Below are 21404 nucleotides of genomic sequence, written 5' to 3' on the forward strand. Positions count from 1 at the left end.
AGAAATAAATACCAACTGTTACCATCCAGTGGGGAAAACTAAGAATGTGTTCCCTTCTCTCTACATCCCTACTGGTTGTGTCACTCCTGTGTTTCCTCATTTCCTTGTCTGTATAATAGAAATGCCATTTATTTTGAAGAGGATTTGGTAGGATAAATTAGAATTATGTGCTTTGCAGTCCTTCAAAACTCATTTGGCTTTCACTGTATTTTTTAGGTCCTTTAATGGTTATAGTGGAATATTGCAAATATGGAAATCTGTCCAACTATCTCAGAGGGAAAAGAGGAGATTTCATTGCATACAAGGTAAGAAAATGGGACTCTTTCTGTCACAAGGCAAGGAATCCACAACCACTGACAAAAGCTGGATTTGCTCTGCACTGGTACCAAGGCAATTGGGTATTTCTATGGGCACTTTATTTCTCTCACATTTCAATTTGTACAAGCAAGAAGAGGGATGTATTTTCCCCTGCAGGATCTCACTGCTGTGCTCTCCTAGCATCTCCTAAAGAATGAGTTGAAAGTACACAAACACTCCTGAGCCCTTGAAAGAGAGGGAATTACTTGGGAGATACTTCCCAGCACAAGGGGGGCAACAAAACAGTAGTGAAAAACTGGCCTTAAGTGAACTAGGAGAAAGTGAACCCTCCCAAAATACAAATCTGTTTTGGGGATTTTTGTTTCCAGGCCCCAGGTGAAAGCAGTTCATCCTTCCCCCAGCTGCTCATTCCATCCTCTGTCCCTTGCCTGTGCCAGCCCTGAAGTCTGTGCTGTAACAACATCCTGGATCATGGATATTCTACACCAAAACCAACCAAGGGTTTGGTTCCCAAACAGCTCTGCATGCACACAACATCTGTGCCAGCACAGACTGGGCTGGGCTGGGCACAGGAGCAGAAATCAGGGCTGGGGAGGGATGGGACTGACTCCTCCTTGTGAATATCCAGTGTGGAACAGGCTCTGTGACCCCAGCCCTGCCAGAAACTGCAGCCTCACCAGGACTGTTTTCCCAGATGACTGCAGGATTATTATTATTATTATTATTATTATTATTATTATTATTATTATTATTATTATTATTATTATTATTATTATTATTGTTAAAGCTATTGTGTGCAGGCAGCAGAGTACGTGAGGGACTTGGTGTGAGTGAAGGAGCTTTTCCTGGTGCACTCCCTCAGAATTTCTTTCTCACCATTGTTGCCATGAGTTGAGGGCTGGCTGTGCCTCACTCCCCAGCACAGTCCCCATCATGCACCCACCTGGTGGGGATTTTTAGCAACCTGAGACAGCAAGAGAATTTACAGCCTCTCTCTGCTCACCTCAGTCTCACCCAGCCAGCTTTCAGCTAACTCTGATGTGGAATATTGCTATCAGTGAAAGGGGAATAATAAGTAGGAATAAGTAGGAAACTAGGCTTTATAATTTATAGTTAGAACTAATAAAGCCTGGTTTATAAATGGTTTCCCATTTATTCCCACTTCAGGAAACATAATGTTCAAACATGCTCATCTTCAGAGGACCCTTTCTCCTTATAACATTGTCACATATTTTGAATGCTCAAGCATTGCATCATACAAAGCTAAAAATTTGGTTTATGCCATTTCTAGTCCCAGGAAAACTCTGACCAAGCAGAGAAGAGTCTGGATGAGTCCAACAGTGATTTGACTGAACTGATCAAGAGGCGCCTCGAGAGTGTGGCCAGCACAGGCAGCTCTGCCAGCTCAGGATTCATTGAGGATAAGAGTTACAGTGACTCAGAAGATGATGAAGAAGGTAGAAGAACCCTATCTCATCCCAAATCTTTTATTGGAAAGACTTCTGTCACTTGGCCAGTGCCACACACACTGTCACACACTTTACAAGCCCTCACATGGCTTGGCTTGTTCCTGAAATCCCAAATTCTCCCTCTTGCCTGTTCCCCCTCCAACTTTCTCACAAAAAGAGAGCTCTGTATTGTGTACAAAAGCTGCTCCTGTTGTGTGAGAGGAGAAATAGGAATGTTTTACCAGACTTGTGAGGTCACTCTGTCCCTGGGCTCTTGTCTATAAAGTTTCCCTCACTCCAGCCTGAGGTGTTGTTTCCCCATAGCTAAATGAGTGACTAATGGATGAGGGAACTTTGTGAATCCTCTGATCTCCTGCCTCTGGGTCAGTGGTTGCTCTCCCAGAGCTGTAACCCTGCAGAGATCTCACACCCAGCACTGTGTGTGGGGCTGGGGCCATCAGCACACAAGTGGCACCAGTGCCACCCAGCTCTGGAGCTGTGCCACGTCTCTGCCACATTTGTGCCACGTTTTTGCCACGTTTCTGATCTCTCCTAGATGCTGAGGATCTGTACAAGAGGCCCTTGACTCTGGAGGATCTGATTTGCTACAGCTTCCAGGTGGCAAAAGGCATGGAGTTCCTCGCCTCCCGAAAAGTGAGCTCCTTCAGATTCTTGCAGAGTATCTGATGTGAAGAAACCCAAACACGCTCTTGACTCTGAGAAATCTGCTTTTTGCTCTTCTGTTCGAGTGTTGGAGATCAAGTTAGCTCTGGTGCTTAAGCAGTAATTAGCACTGAAGGGGTTGTGGAGGAACATTCATCATGTTCTTGGCTGCAGGGACTGGCATCTGCAGCAGGAGGGTTTAGATAGAAGGAGTGAAGTTCTCAGAAATGGTGAAACAATTTGTGGAACTGCCTCATAAATAAGCACAGAAGGGGCTTGTAGAGAAAGCTCTTTTTAGTGTGGTAAACAACACCACTACTGCAAAATGAGGAGGGAGTATCCAGTTATTCCTTTAGTTTGTCAGAGGTGTTGGGGACTGGCAGCAGAGTCAGCACTGCTTGGATAAACAGGAAGCAGTTTGCAGCCTGTGGAGCAGCTTTTCAGGTAAATGCAGTGTAATCCACAGGCCAAAGTGTGCACACAGCTGAGCCTCACTCACACACAGCCACCAGGGTGTTGGTTTTCCCAGCTTTTACAGAGATGGGGCAATTGAGAGGCATTTTGAAAGGTTTAATTCCATTATCAGTCTCAATGAATACTGAGACACAAGAGATGTAAAACTCAATGCCATTGCATCAGAAGCCACCCTATTTCCTGGTTACAATACCTTATACATGTTTTTCCCAAGCCCATTAGCTTTTGCCACACAATGCTGCTATTACTCCTAACACCAATCACCTGTATTTTTACCCCATGTGGTCCTGCTACAATGCATCTTTCACAGTTCTAATTCTCTAAAATACCTGATCTCTTTGCAAGGCCATCTTTTGAAACTTGTTTAGACTTGTTTCTAGTTCAATCTCTCTCTCAATATTTTTCTATTCTATGGCTTTCCTAAGTCAGCACACCTTATCTCAGTGTTGGCATACAGATGTACAAGACTCTGTGAGTTTTCTGTCAGGTTTTGAGAATTCTTTACAAATCCATTTCCCACAGCAGGGCATCCCCCAGAAACCCTGAGTGGGGTTATCCCACCTCACACCCTCCTGGAGCTGCACTGGCAAACGTAGCTGCAGCTGCTTTTTGGCCTCTCTGAAATTTCCCAAATAATGAGAAAATAGGACTCCCTCCCTTGTTGTAACTGCAAAGTTATTTCAGACAGAAAAATCAGAAAATTGACTCCAATGTTAGTTTGTTCCCTGAGTTACTCCCCCTTTTGCATATCCCAGTGTATTTGGAGCAGATTCCCACTCATTCTCTGAGCTGCTCCCAGCGCAGTTCATTTCTTTCCCCTTCCCAAAGAATCTCTCCTGCCTCCAGCTGGAGCAGGGGCTCCTTGCCCAGCCCCCTGTGAGCCTGTGTCCTTCCCTGGCAGTGCATCCACCGGGACCTGGCAGCCAGGAACATCCTCCTGTCCGAGAACAACGTGGTCAAGATCTGCGACTTCGGCCTCGCCAGGGACATCTACAAAGACCCCGACTACGTACGGAAGGGAGATGTGAGTGCAAGAAGCTTCAGTTGTTACCCTCAAGCTGGGCTTGGGCACATCAGTACCTGCAGATCTGGTAACCTGTTGTGGTTCTGGCTCTTAGGCACGGCTTCCCCTCAAGTGGATGGCTCCAGAAGCTATTTTTGACAAAATTTACACCACGCAGAGCGACGTGTGGTCTTTCGGAGTGCTGCTGTGGGAAATATTTTCTCTAGGTAAGAATGGTTTCAAACCCTTTTTTCCCCCACTGATTTATGGCTTCTTAGCTAAGAAAAGCTTTTAACAAAAGGTGATCATGTGGGGCAATGCTTCTGTTTCACTGAGGATGAGTGCACAGTGCAAACCAGGTGTAAAATAAACCCAATTTCAATGAGAATTCCACCTGACAAAGGACATGAAAACACTGGAAAGGGAGACCAAAAATCCAAAATCCTGAACCTAACATTTGTACCCACTGAAAGCAACAGAGCCCAGAGATAAAATACAAGCCTCTGCTGCTGGGAGTGGGAGATTTCTTGGAGAACAATGAAGAAGTTTCCTATCAAACCCCACCTGCTTCAGGGAACCCCACAGCTGCAGGGTCACCCTGCTGTGGCCACAGTGGCTGCTGCTGGCAGCCTATGCAGCAGGAGCCCACATGATATTTTATCCCAGCTTGATCATCCACTCCACAAAATCTAAGATTTTCTAGGTAAGAAAAATCTCCTGGCAGCAGCTGCTGTTGGGTTGTGCAGGAGCAGTGCTGGGCTCAGCCTAAACCCTTTTGGCAGCAGACCAAGGGTAGAATGTGGGCTCTTGTGGCTGCATCATTTGCAAGCCACAACATTTCTAAAAGAATAATAATGATGTTCTTTATGTAGTTGAGATGTCATCCCAGGATGCTGTGAGAAATCTCAGCCTCTGTGAGCTCTGGTTTCTGTCCAGCAGATAAAGCTGTGAGACCAGCACAAGCAGCCCTACAGACACTTGGACTGTGCTGCTCTCAGATTCTCCTTGCAGAGGGGCAAGATTTGTTTTCCTGGGGGAATTTAGGAATGTCAGTTCTGGCTTTTTAATCAGCATTTGCAGACAAAGGAAAACAAGAAGCATTGTCAACTTAAGCTGCTGGATTTTAGAGCAAACTCTAATCTCCTTCTATCTTTGGTTCATGGATCAGTTGAAATTAATGATTGGGCTCAAGATGCCAAGTGAAAATGCAAAGTCTGGAGCTGTTTCTATCCTAATCTTTACTTAGGGCTGGCTGCAAAATCATAACCTGCTCTCAGTCCAAGTCTTTGATTTGGACTTTCCCTGCTCCACATCTGCTCACCAAGCAGAAAGTTCACACTTGAGTGGTTGAAACAAGTGGCAGCTGCTGCTTTCCCTGGGGCTCAGCCCTGGTTTCTGGGTGTTGTTATTTTGGGGTGAGCCCTCCATGGCTCTGTAACAGCATCACCTACTGCAGGTGTAGAAGCAGCACAGAAAGGCAAAGCTCCAGAAGCACCAGGAGTGCCCTGGTTTCATCAGATCATTCAGGAAGATGCTTTAGCATCAGCATCCAGAGACACAGCCAGGGACAGGGTCTCCACTGGGAACCAAAGGGCTGGAATGCTGATGAATCCAAGGGGCACTGCAGAAACAAAGTTTGTATCACTCCCAAAGGTCCTGACAGAATTTAACAGATGGCCTTTAATACTGAACACTAATACAAATTAAAACCCAGTCAGTGAAATTCACCTCTATTTTAATCTATTTTTAAAAAAACGTGTTATCTGGGTTCTTTTAGCCCCTTTCTTGGCACTGTCCCCTTCTGCATTTGGAACCTCCCAAATGGCTCCAGGGGCTGCCACCCGTGCAGCAGCTCCTGCCCTGCCTGTGACGTAGATCACAAACTGCTTTTGCACTTGGTGGCACAGGCTCAAAACCAGTCATTTTCTCTGAGAGGGTTTTTCATCCAGCTCATCCAGGCATGCCTGTGGTTTGGCACTGCTCACATCTGCAGCTCAAATTATAAATATTTAATTAAGGATTTGTGTCACTGATTGAATTCTGTCATATAAAAGTTTTACAGATCATTGAGAGCCATGAGATGGAAGTTATTTGTCGTTGCCACAGGGTGTGTTTTGGCTCCCATTTACAGCTGCTGCTCTCACTGGGTCCCACAGGCTGAGCACCCTCTAAAAAAGGGAAAAATACTGATTGGGAAAATGCAGAGAGTAGTTTGTGTTAGAAGGACAATAGGCTGCCTGCAGAAAGGCTGGATCTGCTTTGGTGATATACAGGGAAATACAGGACTTGAGGGAATATTAATTTCCATCTGGGGCTGAGTTTGCAATGAGGTTTAAATTATTCCAATGGGGTCAGCACACCTCGTGTCAGGTGGTGCCAGCAGTGTTTAACACATCCTGAAATCACTAATGGGACAGAATGTCAGTGTCTCCTGGAATTTCAATGTGCACTGTTCCAAAAGCAATCAGAGATAATTATGTAAACAAGCAGTGCCTGGTAGTAACATCAGCATCTCATTATCCCACTAAAATAAAACCAAGATCAAAAGAGGGCTCCCATATCCAATGCATGCCACATCTTTGAGCATTTTGAAGGAGATTTCCCCTAAGGAAAACATCATGTGTAGGCCTTACACCATATGTTCCAGCCTACATTTCTCCCAAGCTGTCTCAGCATTCCAAATCCAAGTTATCAGACTGATCCCATAGTCCAGATAAATCAGTGCTGAGTGGAAGTGGGAAAGGGAGAGTTCCTTGCTTTTATGATCTGAGCTGCCTCCAGCTGGTAGGAGGCCAGCACTGGCCAAAATATAAATTACTAAAAGATCCTCCAGTCAAAAATGAATCATAGACTCATGGAATGTTCAGGGCTTGGAATGGATCTTCAAGATGATCCATTCCCAACCCCTCCTGCCATGGGCAGGACACTCCTGCTAAACCAGGCTGCTCAAGGCTTCATCCAACCTGGTTTGGAACACTGCCAGGGTTGGGGCATCCATAACCTCCCTGGGCAACCTGTGCCAGGGCCTCACCACCCCCCAGTAAAAGATTTCATCCCAATATTTAACCCAAATGTCCCTCCTTTCAGTTTGTCCCAGTACCCCTTGTCCTATCCCTGTTATCCTTTGCCTTCCCTGTACTTGCTCTCACCAACATCTTGAGTTGATCTGATCTGTGATGAAACCAGAGAAAGCTCAGATTGTGAGAGCAAATGGGATTCTCCATCCATGAGATGAGCAGTTAATTCCTGGAATTCTCCATCCATGAGATGAGCAGTTAATTCCCAGGTTATTCTGAGCATAATGACAGGAAAGTCTGGGTATAAAGCAGAAATGCTGGTGCTGCCTCTCCCCAGCTTACATAACTCCAGGAAACACTGTCAGTCCTGTGCCCTGGTACCTGCACATCCACAAGTGCTGTGGGTTCAGAGGCATCCCTGGGCTCTGGGTGTCCTGGGAGCCCCTTTGAGCTGAGGTTCCTTCTCAGGCAGTGCTGGGCTCTCAGCTCCCCAGGGCAGGCTCTGCACACTGAGCAGTCAGGTTCACAGAGTAGAGCAATTCTGGAGCAGCCACATTTTGACCCCTTCTTCAATGCTTTATCCAAAAGATTTCTGCTGTTCTCATTGTGCCCCCAAGTGCACAGCACATGATGGTGTTTGCAGGAATATGCAGGAATGTTATAGCCAGTAAATCATACACAGATTCTTCCAGAGCTGGATACAGATTCCATTCAATCTCCCATGTTAAGACTTGATGAAATTGTTTCCAAATTTATCATCCAGCCTCTGGGATGCCAAAATGTCCAAGACAAGGGTTGTGCTGCACAGGAAGCATTGGTTTAGGGGGGAGGAAGAGAGGGAAGTTACAAATCTTTTCATTTCATCCACTGTAGGTTCAGTAGCATCTTAAATCTCAGCTTAGACTTCTTCTGAATTTTACCTGTGAGCTCTGGATTACTCAGAGCACTCTCCCAAACTTTTGTGGGAGTTAACACAAAGCTCCTTCACAGCATTCAACCTCCACAAAACAATTCCAGTTGCCACAAGCTGTCCTGCCAGGGTTCAGCCAACGCTTGAGTGGCACTCGAGGTGAACAGCAGTGAAAGAGTCAGCAAAGAAAACAAGGCTGCAAGGCTGGAAGGTCACTGCCAAGGGAGCCTTCCCTGGGGGATAATGCATATCCAGTGGCCACTGAACCAGGAGAGGAGCAACTCCACTCATGGGATTGAACCCACTCAAGGTTCTCGTGGTCCTGGCAGGGGCCAGGTGCCCACAGCCCTCTCTGCACCTGCTCACATGGGTTCTCAGGCAATGAAGGATGAGAGGAAGGAATTACCCACTCTGTGTGTATCCTCCCAGTGCAGGATTCTGGCAGGGTAGCAGTTTGGAAAGCACCAAGGAACCCATTGAATGAGCTGGAACTTTTCTACCACTGACCAAGAGATACTTTAGTCTTAAACTAATCAAGTTAATTTCTCCTCTGCCCTATTTTACCTTGGACTGGTATCACAAAAGCAGAGGAGACAGTGTGATTGGAATCTCTGAAGGGACAGAATGAATCTGTGAGGTTTCCAAACAAAAAATGCAGATTGTGAGTGACTGTAACTCCTTCTTCATTTGAGCTCGTGTGACTGCCAGGCTCTGGGTGCCATCAAATGCTCAGCAGAGACCCCCTGGGCTGGGACACAGACTGTGCCATCCTGAAGCTCTGTCATTTCTCCCCCCAGGTGCCTCTCCATACCCTGGGGTGCAGATAGATGAGGATTTCTGCCGGCGGCTCAAGGAGGGGACCCGGATGAGATCTCCAGAGTATTCCACTCCTGAAGTGTAAGAGCTGCTGGGAGCTGCTGGGAGCTGTACACCTCACAAAAGATATTGTGGGGAGGGGGAGGAGACCACAGCTGGGTATTTTATGTTCAGTAAAGCTGTGATTGAGTGTATTCTGGGTGTCTGCTAGCACAGACTAATGCTAAGGACAGCCCAAGTCAGCCTGACCTTTGCCAACAAGAAGATGATTAGATGCCCCATGTCAGCTGTAGTTCATGGAGCTACTCATGTAGTACTACATGGAGCTACTCATGTGTACATGCAGCTACTCATGTGTTCTACAGTACTCATGTAGTTCATGGAGCTCAGACTTCAGATTCTGTGACAGAAACCCAGCACCCATAACCAGGAGTTAGTTCAGCAGTACCAGCAGGGCCAAGCAGCCAGACTCTAAGTTAGGTGAAAACCAAAATCCTGCAGGCTCAGCTGAGGCAGGAGCATGGAAGCAAAAAGCATCCCACATGGAAACTAAACCAGAATTTCAGCATGTGGAGATCTGAACCCCTCTCAACCCAAAGACCCACCAAAGCAAGTAGCAGTGGAATGAGTTTGGAAGCAAAGCTGCCATCCTTTGCCACTCCTAATGCCTGCTTTTCCTGCAGCTACCAGACCATGCTGGACTGCTGGCACGGGGTGCCCACGGAGAGGCCGACGTTCACCGAGCTGGTGGAGCGCCTGGGGGATCTCCTGCAGGCCAACGTGCAGCAGGTACAGCAGGGCCACCCCTCTGCAAAAACGGGCAGTTATTGAACACCAACATGAGACTTCACCTCCTAGCACAGCTCAGCAGGAAAATCCCTGCTGGGATGAGGAAAGACAATGTTAACTACTCAGATGTTAAGTTTATTTCTGATTTTCTTCACCTCCTGAACTTTGTCTCTCATTTCCAAGTTTATGTTCACCAGTGCTCTTGGGAGCTTTGCAATTATGCAGCTTAAAGCACAGAAAGTCAGGTATATAATGATTAATTTCATAATAGTTAAACCAGTTGTTTTCTTCTTCAGTAAAAACAACCAGATCAGTTATGCAATTGCCAATTTAATTGAAGAAGAAATCAAATACTCTCCTCCAGCTCCTTCCTGTTTGTAAACAAATTTAGTGGAGCTGAGTTGAAGAGGGCCCAGTCTGCAATAGGAAGAGCTTGTGAGTTTGATTCTATAACCAAAGTAAATTGAGGAGACATAAAAATCATGATAAGGGAATAGGGCACTTAACTGCTTCTCAAAATTAAAAACAAAAAGAAGCACAGGGAAATTTGGACAAATAGTTTCAGGAGCTGAAGGCAGAGTCATTCCTGAGGATTGCTGCAGGGGGGTAATGACAATGCAGAGCTCATTACCATGTGCAGCAGCAATTCCTGGGAAGGACAAGGAATTCAATCCTTTCAGGCTCCCATTTTAAGGCCTGGCTCTTCCCAAGCTCCTGAAGTTGAACAAAACTGAGCAGTTCATGGGCCATTGGTTCTGACCTGGACTGGAATCCCCCAGCCCATGTTCAGCCACCCCACATCACAGGGTTCCCAAAGTGCCCCAGTTCCCTCACAAAGCCTCCTGCACAGTCATTCTTGGGTGAAGTGTGCATTCCACTTCCATAACTTCCACAGGGTGTGAGGAACATGATAATCACCTTGAACAAACATCACAGTTAGGTTAAAACCCAATTGAGTCCTTTCTCATCACAAAGCTCTGTAGGATACAATAACCTCTCACATCTGAGATGCAGCACAAAATGAACTTTACCAGCTTTGTGCTCTTTTCTGTTTTTAATTTCACAGGATGGCAAAGACTACATTCCACTGAACATCACCTTGTGTCCAGATGGAGAATCCAACTCTAAAACCTGCCCTGTGGAAGAAAACTTGAACAATGGAGTGAATCGCTGGAGTGCAGTAGAAACTGGGTGAGAAAAGCAGATACAGAGTGGGGGGAAAGAAACATTTCACTGTCTGGTGTCCTGCCTTGGTATGGCTGGTGAAAGAAGCAGACAGGTTTGTCATGGTGCTGGTCATTAGACACAAGAGGTGACAAAAGAGAAGTGGTCCAGGAAACTGGGCTGTGTGAGGAGGAAACTGAGCTGCAAGGGGTGCAGAACCTGCCTGGGCTTTGTGCTGACCCCCTGACTTTCCTGCTTTCAGAAACAACAGCAAGAAGAGACCCCTGAGTGTGAAGACATTTGATGAGGTGCCAGTGGAAAAGGAGAAAGTGATGCATGAGGTAAGAGAGGTGACTGCAGCCTTCCCCAGCAGGTTCACAGATCACTCAGCAGCAGCACCAGAAACTCTCACTAGAGCTTTTGGAATAATTTGGTAGGAGAGAACTTTAAATCAGCCACAAGATTTGGCTCTGGCACCTTACACCCAGGGCTGTGTGACAAAAAAGAGGGACCTGCATTTCTCTTAACAAATAATTTAAGGAGAAGCTCACATGTGATTGCCCTGGCTTTGATCAGGCGAAGGGGTTTTATATTCAAGACATATTTCAAGATGTTTTTCCACCATAAGGAAGTGGCAGCTCATTGAAATGAAGCTCTTGGAGGGACACATGTCCAGAACACATCCTGGCTGGCCAAGCCAATCACTTGGTGGGGGTGAGGGTGTTCAGTTCTGGGTGTTCTGATCCTGGTGGTGATTCACACAAAGGGCTTTAACCCTGGATTTTCCTCGCTGCAAGTGAATGTATTTATTGCCAGTTTAATGCCATTGCAGGGTGGGAGAGTGTTAAAGGGTTTAATTTTGCTCCAGGGGAAAGCAAAGGTTTCTTTTGCTCCAGAATGAGGGTTCTGCTTGTTGGCTTCCTCTGAAGTTATGGGTGGGATTTTCTTATTTAAAAAAATCCCCAAGAACAACTCCTGAATTCCCTCTGTGGTCCAGGCAGCCCCTGGCTGCAGCTCCATGTGCTGCCTCACTGGCACCTGCTGTGTCCCTAAGGAGGACAGGGACATTTCTGCAATGCACAGATGCTCCAGGGGGATCAGAGTTTAGGGAGAAAGCCTGGATCCCTCAGGAATCCTCCTGGCACAGGAGGAGCAGCAAAGGAAAGCTCAGCTGAGGGTCCCTCTTGGACAGAGCCATTCCTCAGAGCAGCTCCCTTGGGAAGGCTCAAGTCTGCAGCTCCAGCTTGTCCTGGAAATATTTCATGTCCTTGCCCAACACAGCCTATTTGTCATTTGTTCTCTGCTGAGCACAAACTGAGGCCCATTATTGCCTTGTATTTTCCCAGATGGAATTTCTGCCTCTTTATCAATGCATCTCAGGGATTAGCAGGCTTAGAAATTTCCCTGGCTCCTGCATCTTCCCTCTTGCAGGATAAAATCTGTCCCTGTGAATCACACAAAGACATTTGCTAGATCAATGCAGTCTCAAGAGATTATTGCTGCCAGCAGGAGCTTTACTTGCCTAAGAGCTCCCTGCTCATTTTCTAATAAACCTTTACATGAGGGTGAAAAGTTTCCAAAAAGGGTGATAATACATCAAGAGATCAGAAATAAATGTGATGTTACAACAAGGGTCTTTTAAATCTAAATCAGTGTGTGATCTGCTTTTGGACAGTGCAAGTGTACTTTGGTTATTGAAGTTTTCCTCATTATCAACCCTGAATTGTCATTAGGTCATTATTTCAAAGAGCTGCCTGAGCTCTCCAAGTGCTCCAGCACACCTTCCTGCCATTGTGCAGTTATCTGCAATCTCTGGAGATTCTTTTAGCAGAGAGGTGTAAGCAAAATGCAGAGCAGCCCCCAGATGAACTGTTCCTAGACTGTTCCCTGTTTGGAGGGGAAACAGTCGAGACAAAACCCAGAGACAAGCTGGGTTTTACTGGGGGGTTGACATTAATTCAGGCTTTCACTTTATACTTCATAAACTCACTTATAAACTGATCTTAATAACAACTGGTAGATGACCAGAGCATGTATAAAAATGCTTTTTCTTGTTATTTATGGTTTGATGAGATTATTTTTTATATCTTGATCAGTTTGGTTGGCAAAATCAGACTGAGAGTTTCTCTTCTATGTTGAGGGCTTTTGCTATCTTGGTTCTGACAAATGCACAGATGTGCAACTACCCAGCATCACAAAATATTTCAAAGGCAAAGAAACACCCAGAGCATTTAATGTTATTAAATAACTGAAAATGAGGATTGTGATGTCTGTGTACTTGCATAAACTTAGCACAAAGTTTAACTGCAGCCTCAAGACTCAGCTTTAGGTGCAGCAGAAGCACAATCCCAACTTGAATCAAGACAGTTTTGTTGGACAGCTCATAAAAAAATCCATAAAGGCCAGGACCATCCATCTTTACAAAGCAATTGCATTTACAAAATGCTGCTGAACTTCCACTTCCTTCAAATCCCAGTGTTTCTAATTGTGTATTTCCAGTGGGTATTTAAGGAGCTTTTCCTTGGAGGAGCTCAGCCAGAATTATTGGATAGATTCTTTATGAATCTCAGTCTATTCATATCTCAGCTATCCTACGTACATGGTGCCCATATGTCATGCTTAATATCAGTTTCAAATTTGAAAATGTCAAATTATTTTTTGATATGTTCATTTTAAGGGTGCTCTTTGGAAATGCAGATCAAAACCTTTAATGTCATAAAAACAAGTGAAACATTCCCAGGCTCCAGAGCAGCATTATCAGGAACACTTGGATAAAACCTGATAACACAGGCCTTGATAAAAGAATATCCTGAAGGATTGTGGCTCCTGCAGCAGTCCCAGGTTCAGATGTCCCTGATGTTCCCTTCCTTTTGCTCCTCAGGAGTCTGACAGTGGGATGGTGCTGACCTCAGAGGAGATAAAAAGCCCCAAGAGGTTGGAAATCCGTTCCTGGCCCTATGGGATCATGGCTCTGGCGTGAGTACTCTGGGGGATTTCTTTTTCAGACAGTTCTTCCTTTCAGAGAAATGCTTTTGAAATGTGCAGTTTGTTTTCTGCTGCCAAAAGGAAACCTCTGCATATCCAGGCAAGCTAAGAGGAGATGAACTCTGAATTTCAACCCCATAACCAGAAAACCTTGGTGATGTGTTTTAAGATCAAGGGGCAGCAGATTCTGCAAATGGGAGATGATAGGTGGAAAAAATGAGAATACAGAAGTGAAATTTAGCTGTTTGTTCACTTTAGTTTGTTCACTGCCTCCCCAGGGTTCTCTCCTAGTGATGGAGCAGAGCTTGAAGAACTTGATTCAATAATGCAAAAGCTGACATTTGTAATTATAGCAGTGTGTAAATTGAAGCCAGACAGAAGGAGTGGCATCTTTGCAGCTCATGGGATGTGAGTAAACTTAAAATGCTTGTTCATAGCAAAGAGCAGTCCTTTACAGAGCCCTGACTGCTGCACTTGCTTCATCATCACTCTGAGAATTCCCTAAACCCCACCACCTCTGTAACCCCTGGGTGGTGTTGCTCACACCTGGTTTACAAACAGAGGCTGGGACAGAGTTTGCTGTTTGTTTATCCACTCATAATACAATACAGAAGATTAAAAGCAGATTTTTAGCTTTTTGCTCACAGTTCTTTGTATTTCAGTAACAAGCACACAGGCAGAAGTGACCCAGTAGTGAAAAACTTCTCCACCTTCCTAACAACAGTTTCCCATTTCACTGATTCAAATGTCAACATGTGGAATTTCAAAGAATAGCTGCTGAAAATACTAAAAAGAGATGTTATTATGTAGCAATGAATTCCTTGTCTATTCAGTTAATTAAGCTAATTACTACTTGCCTAGAGTTTTCTCTGAAATATACTGAGATTTGTATGAGTTTTCTGTGTTCTGAGGAACTCCATGAGCATTCCCAGCAGAGCAGATAAACTATCCTTGCTTGTTCTACACCAAGTCAGCCCTTTTCTGCACCAAAGAGAAGTGAGGGATGAGAAGAAGCCCTGGTGCATTTCTGGATATTCTGGGAGAGTTGCCAGGAGAGGGCATGGCCAGGGTGTGGCAGTTCTGGAGGAGGTGACTCTCACTCAGAGGGAAAAGCAGATGGAAAGGGCTTGCCTTGGCTTCTGATGCTTTAGAAGCATCAATGCCCTGATCTCTGAGGGCAGGAGAGGAGGAAAAGGGAGAAGAAGGGAAGGACAAGGGAGAAGGAGAGGAGGAAAAGGGAGAAGAGGGGGAAAAGGGAGAAGGAGAGGAGGAAAAGGGAGAAGAAAGGAAGGAAAAGGGAGAAGGAGAGGAGGAAAAGGGAGAAGGTGAGGAGGAAAATGGAGAAGGAGAGGAAAAGGGAGAAGGAGAGGAGGAAAAGGGAGAAGGAGAGGAGGAAAAGGGAGAAGGTGGACAGCACCAACAGGAGCATTAGGATGCTGTGGATTGTGCTGGATGGCAGTGTGGCCTCAGGAATGTGTTTGCCCAGCAGTATTTTCCCTGTAGCAGTGTCCCAGGGCTGGACCTGGTGGGATTAGCAGAGATCCTGATCCATTTCCATGTTTTTATCCCCTGCACACACCCAGAGCATTCCTGCCAGCACAATCCATTGCTATGGAGACCAAATGGCAGCAGCTCAAAACCAGGAGCTGCAATGTCAGGAGCTGCATTCCTGTGATGCTTCACCTGGGCTGATTCACCTCTTTCCTGCATGATGTCACAGTGACACAAATCCAGCAGCCTCCCTGGTGGCATTTATCCCTCTGAGGGTTTCTGTCACCCACCCCTGGCAGCTTTTCCCTGTTGCATTTCTCCTGTTTGGATAAAGACTTGGCAGAGGAAGGTTCCCCCTCTGCCCTTTCCAGGCTTTCTCCTTCAAACCTGAGCAGTCAGCACCCAGCCAGATGTGGAAGCACAAAAACCCCCTAAGAGCCTGTTCTTTAGGGATTCCCAGGAAACCCTTCTGAGCTGCCAGCAGGGCCCCTGGGAGTGGAGGGGAGGCTCTGTGGGGGCAGTGCCTCCCTGCCTGGCCCCACCACCTGGGCTCTCCCACTTCACTCAACCCTGCCATGGGGATCCCACCCAGCACGAGCTTCCTGAGCCCTCCTGTGCCAGCAGACCCTGCAGACCATCCCAGCAGAGCCTGCAAAAGCTGGGCTGTTCTCCTGCTGCCACATCCTTCCCTGAGAGTCTGAGCTCCAGCTGAGAAAGCTTTTCTGTCAGCTGCCTTTTTTTATTTTTATTTTTATTTTTATTTTGAATCTTGCAGACCCTCCTTGGCACAAAGAGCAGCTCCAACAGTGCAGAGCAGCCCAAAGCCCTCTGGTTTGAGGACAGGACACCCCTGGGTGCTCCTGCACTGACAAGTGGCCAAACAAGGCTCAAAGCCTGTGGAACAATCTAGAGAGGTCAGAAGGGAGTGTGGGTTTAACAGGGGAGATAAAGTCACCCTTGTTAATGGTGTATCTCTCTCTATCAAAAACATTTACCCTGGATCCTTTTCAAAGTCTTTCTTTTCTAAAACAAAACTGTTCAAAGGCTTAGCATGTTTTCTAAACCAGGGTGGCTGCATTTATTATTTTTGCCAAAATCTCACTGTTTATTTATTCTGCATTCATTCCTCTGTTGAGTTTAAAATTTGCCAACAGCACACACCATGGTGTGTCAGTGTCAAGAGTTTAGTGAGGATGAATCTGATACTCTGGGCCTGGGCTCACTGTTAGGCTGGACTAAGCAAGTCTGAGCTTTTCCTACTGCTAAAATAGAGCAGGAAAGTTCTGAGTGTTTTATGCTGCTGAAATAGAAAGTCACAGCAGTAGCTGCAGTGAGAGATGGAAAGATTGGCTGGGATAACAACCCTGGAATCAGCATTCAGGGAAGCACAGGGAGCACAGGGGATTTAATGATGGGCTGACTCTGGTGTCAGCTTCCAGCTCATAATATTATCAGGCTACTGCCAAGCACTGCTTTAAAACCCTCCAGAGACTCTATAATCAAGTTCTTGTTGAAGATGACAAAAGGTTTGGTATCTGCTCAGTTGTCCTCCCCCAGCTCTTCCCCTTCTCCCCCAGACCCAGCATCCTGTGCTGCTCAGAATCCCTGCTCTGGTTCTGGCCCAGGCCCATGAGCTCAGCTGAGGCTCAGCTGATCCTCTCTGGGCCCTGGATGCTGCACCCACATCCCAGATCTGCCTTTGCCAAAACAAGCTGGGCCTAAGGCAAGGCAGCAACACTGAAATGAGGGATTTTGCTCAGCAACAGCAGATATTCATGTCCAAACACACAGAACACAACGAAAATACAGCCAGGATTGGGCTGGAATCTTTTCCCACCTTCTCACAGAAACAAGGCATGGAAACATGTTTGCTCCAGGGCAGAATGGAGCTCAGAAATAATAAATACATTTCTTGTTGTGCCATGCAGCACCTTGCACTGTTACCTGACCTGAGGTCTCCAAACTAGAACCTGGAATGAGTAGCTACTCAGGAGTTATGTAAAGCACTTTTTGTGAGGATTATTCCTGTGCTTACAGTAGCAAGGAGTGGAAGGGGAATTGTGAGAGGCTGTGGATTTGACTGCAGGGTTTTCCATCCCACTGCTTCTGGACAGGCACAGCTGAGCAGCCTGGCCACACGTGTGAGGGGACACGAGGGTGGATTTGGCCTGGGAAGACTTTGTGACCTGCACTTTGTGTTTGAAAGTGCTCCCAAACAATGAATTCCTGAGCCCAACTCCTCCAGTTCTCCTGCCAGCAGAATGCTGATGCACTGGTGCCCCAGAGGGAAACCCAGGATGAAATTCCTCCTGCACAGCACTCGGCTGAAAATGTATTAAAGCAAACTGTGAATCAGTCATAGCTACCAGAAGGAAAAAATAATCCTTTTATTTCTTTATTTGCTGAAAAATTAAAATTTAAAAAAAAACCTCTGAGCTTTATTAAACACCTTTGAAGGCTCCTACAAAGCCCTGAAGCTCCTACATGTTATTAGGAGAGGTAGTCATGAGACAAACTGCTCTACTTGGCAGCAATCAGCCCAATTTCTCATCTTTCCCTAAACTCAGCCTCTGAACATGGCCAGGTTTCCTACATGGACAGAAAAGTCCACTGGTTTTTCCTACTGAGAGCAAAATACTTGGGGTTTTTATGGCAGAGCAGGAGGAGCTGATGCACTTGGGCAGGAATCCCTCCCTGGCCAGGGTGATTTTCCTGCAGCCATCCTTCTTTCTCCACAGTCCCCTTCAAGTCATTGACCCCAAAATGTAGATCAACAGAAACTGCCTCCCTCTCACATAAAATAAACAGCTCCACTAATGGTTTCCCAGCTCTTTGATGGTTTCTGTATTTTTCTATCTCCAAAATATCTGGTTTTGTACAGTAGGAAGGAAAAGCCTCAGCAGGTCACCCAGTCCTTCAAGCTACTGCAGGATTATTCTCTGTGCTATCTTCTAAACATCTTTGGTTCCTTCAGAAAACTAAAAAGTTTGTGGAGGATTATTTAATACTCAGGCTGTGTCCCCAAACAGGGCACCTTGTGCATGGAAGGTGAGTTCTGAGGGTGGTCACAGCAATTTGTGACAGGTTTGGGTCAGTGGGCAGCTGAACCCCAGCTGAAAGTTGTGGTGTTCCCACTGATCCCCAGTGCTGGCCATGCTGGGGACACTGAGGGGAGCCTGGGCTGGGACAGCTCCAGCCCTGAGCAGATTGATCCAAACTGATTTATTCATTTATCTCTGCTGGGCTCCTGTGACCGTGTTCACAGGGGTCTGAGGATGAGGGAAGAGATGAGGATCTGACTCCATGGTTCAGGATTGATTTATTATTTTATCATAGATATTATATTGCCTATACTAAAAGAATAGAAGATAGGATTTCATCAGAAGGCTGGCTAAGAATAGAAAAAGAAAGAATGATAACAAAGGTTTGTGTCTCAGAGAGTCTGAGCCAGCTGACTGTGATTGGCCATTAATTAGAAACAACCACATGAGCCCAATCCCAGATGCACCTGTTGCATTCCACAGCAGCAGATAACCATTGGTTACATTTTGTTCCTGAGGCCTCTCAGCTTCTCAGGAGGAAAAGTCCTAAGGAAAGGATTTTTCAGAAACAAATCTGTGACAGGCTCCCACAGCACTGCAGGGTCAGGCAGAGCAGAGCAGTGAGGAGACACCTGGGGGGCAGTGCCAGCCCAGGAGAGGCCCTGAGCCAAGGACTGGCCAGCTTTTAATAAAATCAGTTTATTACCTATCCATCAGTGACCTCTGGAGCTGCACAGTTGTGTGATTGCCCAAACCAGCCCCTCCAGTCAGAGGCTGCTTGCTGGGGGCTCAGGGAGAAGGTCCCTGCCTGTTGGGAAGGATGAAAGTTTGACAGGAAAGTCTCACAATATGTGTGCTTGCCAGAAAGATTTTAAAATGTAGAGTCTGATGAAGGAATAGAGATGGAAGCAAGTTTTGATATAGAAGAAAAAAATTGCTGAGCCAGTCTTACTGGATAACCAAGGAGGCAAAGGGTGTGTTGGTTAGAAGGGGTTTTTATGGCTCAGAGCAAAGGATAAACCCACCCCAAACAAGAAGATGTTTTTACCAAGCAGAAAGACAGCACAGGCAAACAAGCCTGCTGATGTGGCAAGTAGAAAAAAGGTCTCAGAATCTTCCACTGCAAGAAAACTGAAAAACAACTTCTAGCTTAAACTGTAATGTACTGACTTTGAGTGATTGGAGAACAGTAACATGAATATGGTAATTATAGTAGTTATGATAGGCTATAGATAATAGTTAAGGTATAGGTGGGTTCTACTGTATGAAGATGCTCAGTAAAGAACAGTATAAAATGCATTGTAACCAAAAGAAAAGTCTAGAATGCATTGTAACCAAGAGAAAAGTATAAAATGCACTGTAACCAAAACCAAAGGGTGTCCAGGGCTGCCTGCAGCTGGAGCTGACAGCTGTAGGCACAGCTCTGTCACCCACCACCCTGGATGCTGTAAGCTCTTGGATGGAATAAACTGCATTTTGGAGAGCCCCTGGAGTCCCACATCCCTCATTCCCTCTCACCTGCCAAGGGGCCAGGCCAGGAAGGGACTTTTGGGGACCCTGGAGCCCCAGGCCCTGAGCACAGCCAGGCAGGGCTGGGGCAGGTCCTGAGCTGCCAAGGACAGATGGAAAGGGATGAGCAGCCTCATCCCCAGCAGCAGCATCTGTACATGCACAGCAGGCTCTGGCTGTGACAGCAGCATGAAAGGGGAAAATGCAAAGCCCCACAGAGAGCTTTAATTAGGAAATGCATTGGGATGAAAGGAATAGTATTGGAAGTTAATTGCATTTTGGTGTGCCATGAGATAGCAAGTGACACAACTTCCTTCTGACCCAGCCCAGCAGCTCTGTCTCTGGAGCAGGGAGGACATTCAGGAGTCCTCCAAAGCCCAGCCTGATCTCAGCTCCAGGCAGAGTTATTCATTCCCAGATATCCAAACTCCTGACCCACAGGGGCAGGAATCCAACAGGAAAATTTGCTGGGAGTCTACAGGGGGCTGAAAATTCCCCTTTAACCCTAATAACTCAGAGAGATGCAAGTTGGGGGCCAAATTAAAGTGATATGTGGGGGAAATGAATTTGTAAAGAATTTTTAAAGTTTGACAGAAGGTTTATGTAGCATGTATTTGTATGTAAACTTTGAGATAAGAAATGCTGACTTAGAAATGTTATGGAATGGGATAGACATTGTTGAGAGAGAAATAGAAATAAGTTTTAAAGGATGGTTTTGTAACTAAGACTAGATACTTTAGAGAAATAGAACTATGAAAAATGTTTTATAGTAAGACTTATGAGGGGTAGTTTTAAATTATTAGTTTTAAAGCCCTTACAGCATCCCCACACTGTAAGTGCCTTAAAGCTAATCATTTACAATTATCCCTCTCAAGCTTCCAAATTAAACTGATGCTCTCAAGCTTCTCCCTGTCTCCAGTGACAACTTCAATACCTGGCAAATTGGAAGCCAGAGCATCCATGGAATTGTCTGACACGAGCCAATGGAGCTGAGTAACAAAAGGAGAATCCCAAAAATAAACAAAGCTGTGCTTGCATGGCTGATGTCAGGGAAGTTTATCTGCAGACAAACTGTGTGTGTGGACAATGGACAGCTGCCAAATCTGTAGGATACAAAAGGAGTTTCCACTCCTGTTTCTCTCAGGACAATGAGGCAAAAGTTGTGAAAGCAGAGGGTGCTACATTTTTTGTTGAAGTTCTCAGGGTTACTGTTTATTTTAGAATTTCTGCTCTGCCACTCCACAGGTTTGGGTGCAATGCCTTGTGCAGGTCTGAAAGCACAGAAGCAGCAGCTCTGTTCTATAAACTGCAGCAGTCCTGGAAGCCAGGCTCATCCTAGGCATGCAGGACGTGGTGGGCTGGCTCCTACAGCTCAGGTTCACTCCCCAAAGCTGGAGATGCAAAGCTGCCATGGAAAGCCAGACCAGAACACTAAAATCAGAGCCTAAATTAACCAGCCCATGTCCCACTGCAGCTGAGCAGAGCTCAGCTGTGTGCTGTGACTGAATCTGTGCCTGTGCACAGAGCAGGAACCACTGCTCTGCTCCAGCCAGTGCTCTGAACACCTGGGATCTTTCCAGAACCAGCAAAAATTGTAATTATTTTTTTAATATAGTGACACTGGTTCTGTCAGCCAGTGGAAATATCTGCAGCTTGTGGGAAACCTGAAACTTTTGACAGGTTCCAGATTCAGAGAGAACACAACTTGTAAAGTCCCAGCAGCAGAACCCAGCAGGGCAGATTTTCCCTTTCCAGCTGAAAGGAGCTCTGTGTGGC

The 21404-nt window shown here is 46.0% G+C and overlaps 1 protein-coding gene across 3 annotated transcripts in view; it reads left to right on the plus strand.

The window, feature by feature from the left end:
* Positions 1–21404, plus strand: part of LOC129125800 (vascular endothelial growth factor receptor kdr-like) — a 130007-nt gene that overhangs the window by 101974 nt on the left and 6629 nt on the right. For all 3 annotated transcript variants that reach the window (XM_054641447.2, XM_077185961.1, XM_077185962.1), the window contains 10 exons: positions 217–305; positions 1610–1775; positions 2323–2420; positions 3805–3927; positions 4022–4133; positions 8631–8730; positions 9333–9438; positions 10505–10629; positions 10865–10943; positions 13484–13578. In XM_054641447.2, the coding sequence (XP_054497422.2) occupies positions 217–305; positions 1610–1775; positions 2323–2420; positions 3805–3927; positions 4022–4133; positions 8631–8730; positions 9333–9438; positions 10505–10629; positions 10865–10943; positions 13484–13578 (1093 nt within the window). The remainder of the gene's footprint in view (positions 1–216; positions 306–1609; positions 1776–2322; positions 2421–3804; positions 3928–4021; positions 4134–8630; positions 8731–9332; positions 9439–10504; positions 10630–10864; positions 10944–13483; positions 13579–21404) is intronic.

Source organism: Agelaius phoeniceus, chromosome 14 (assembly GCF_051311805.1).
Source record: "Agelaius phoeniceus isolate bAgePho1 chromosome 14, bAgePho1.hap1, whole genome shotgun sequence".
In the NCBI taxonomy this organism is placed as follows: domain Eukaryota; kingdom Metazoa; phylum Chordata; class Aves; order Passeriformes; family Icteridae; genus Agelaius; species Agelaius phoeniceus.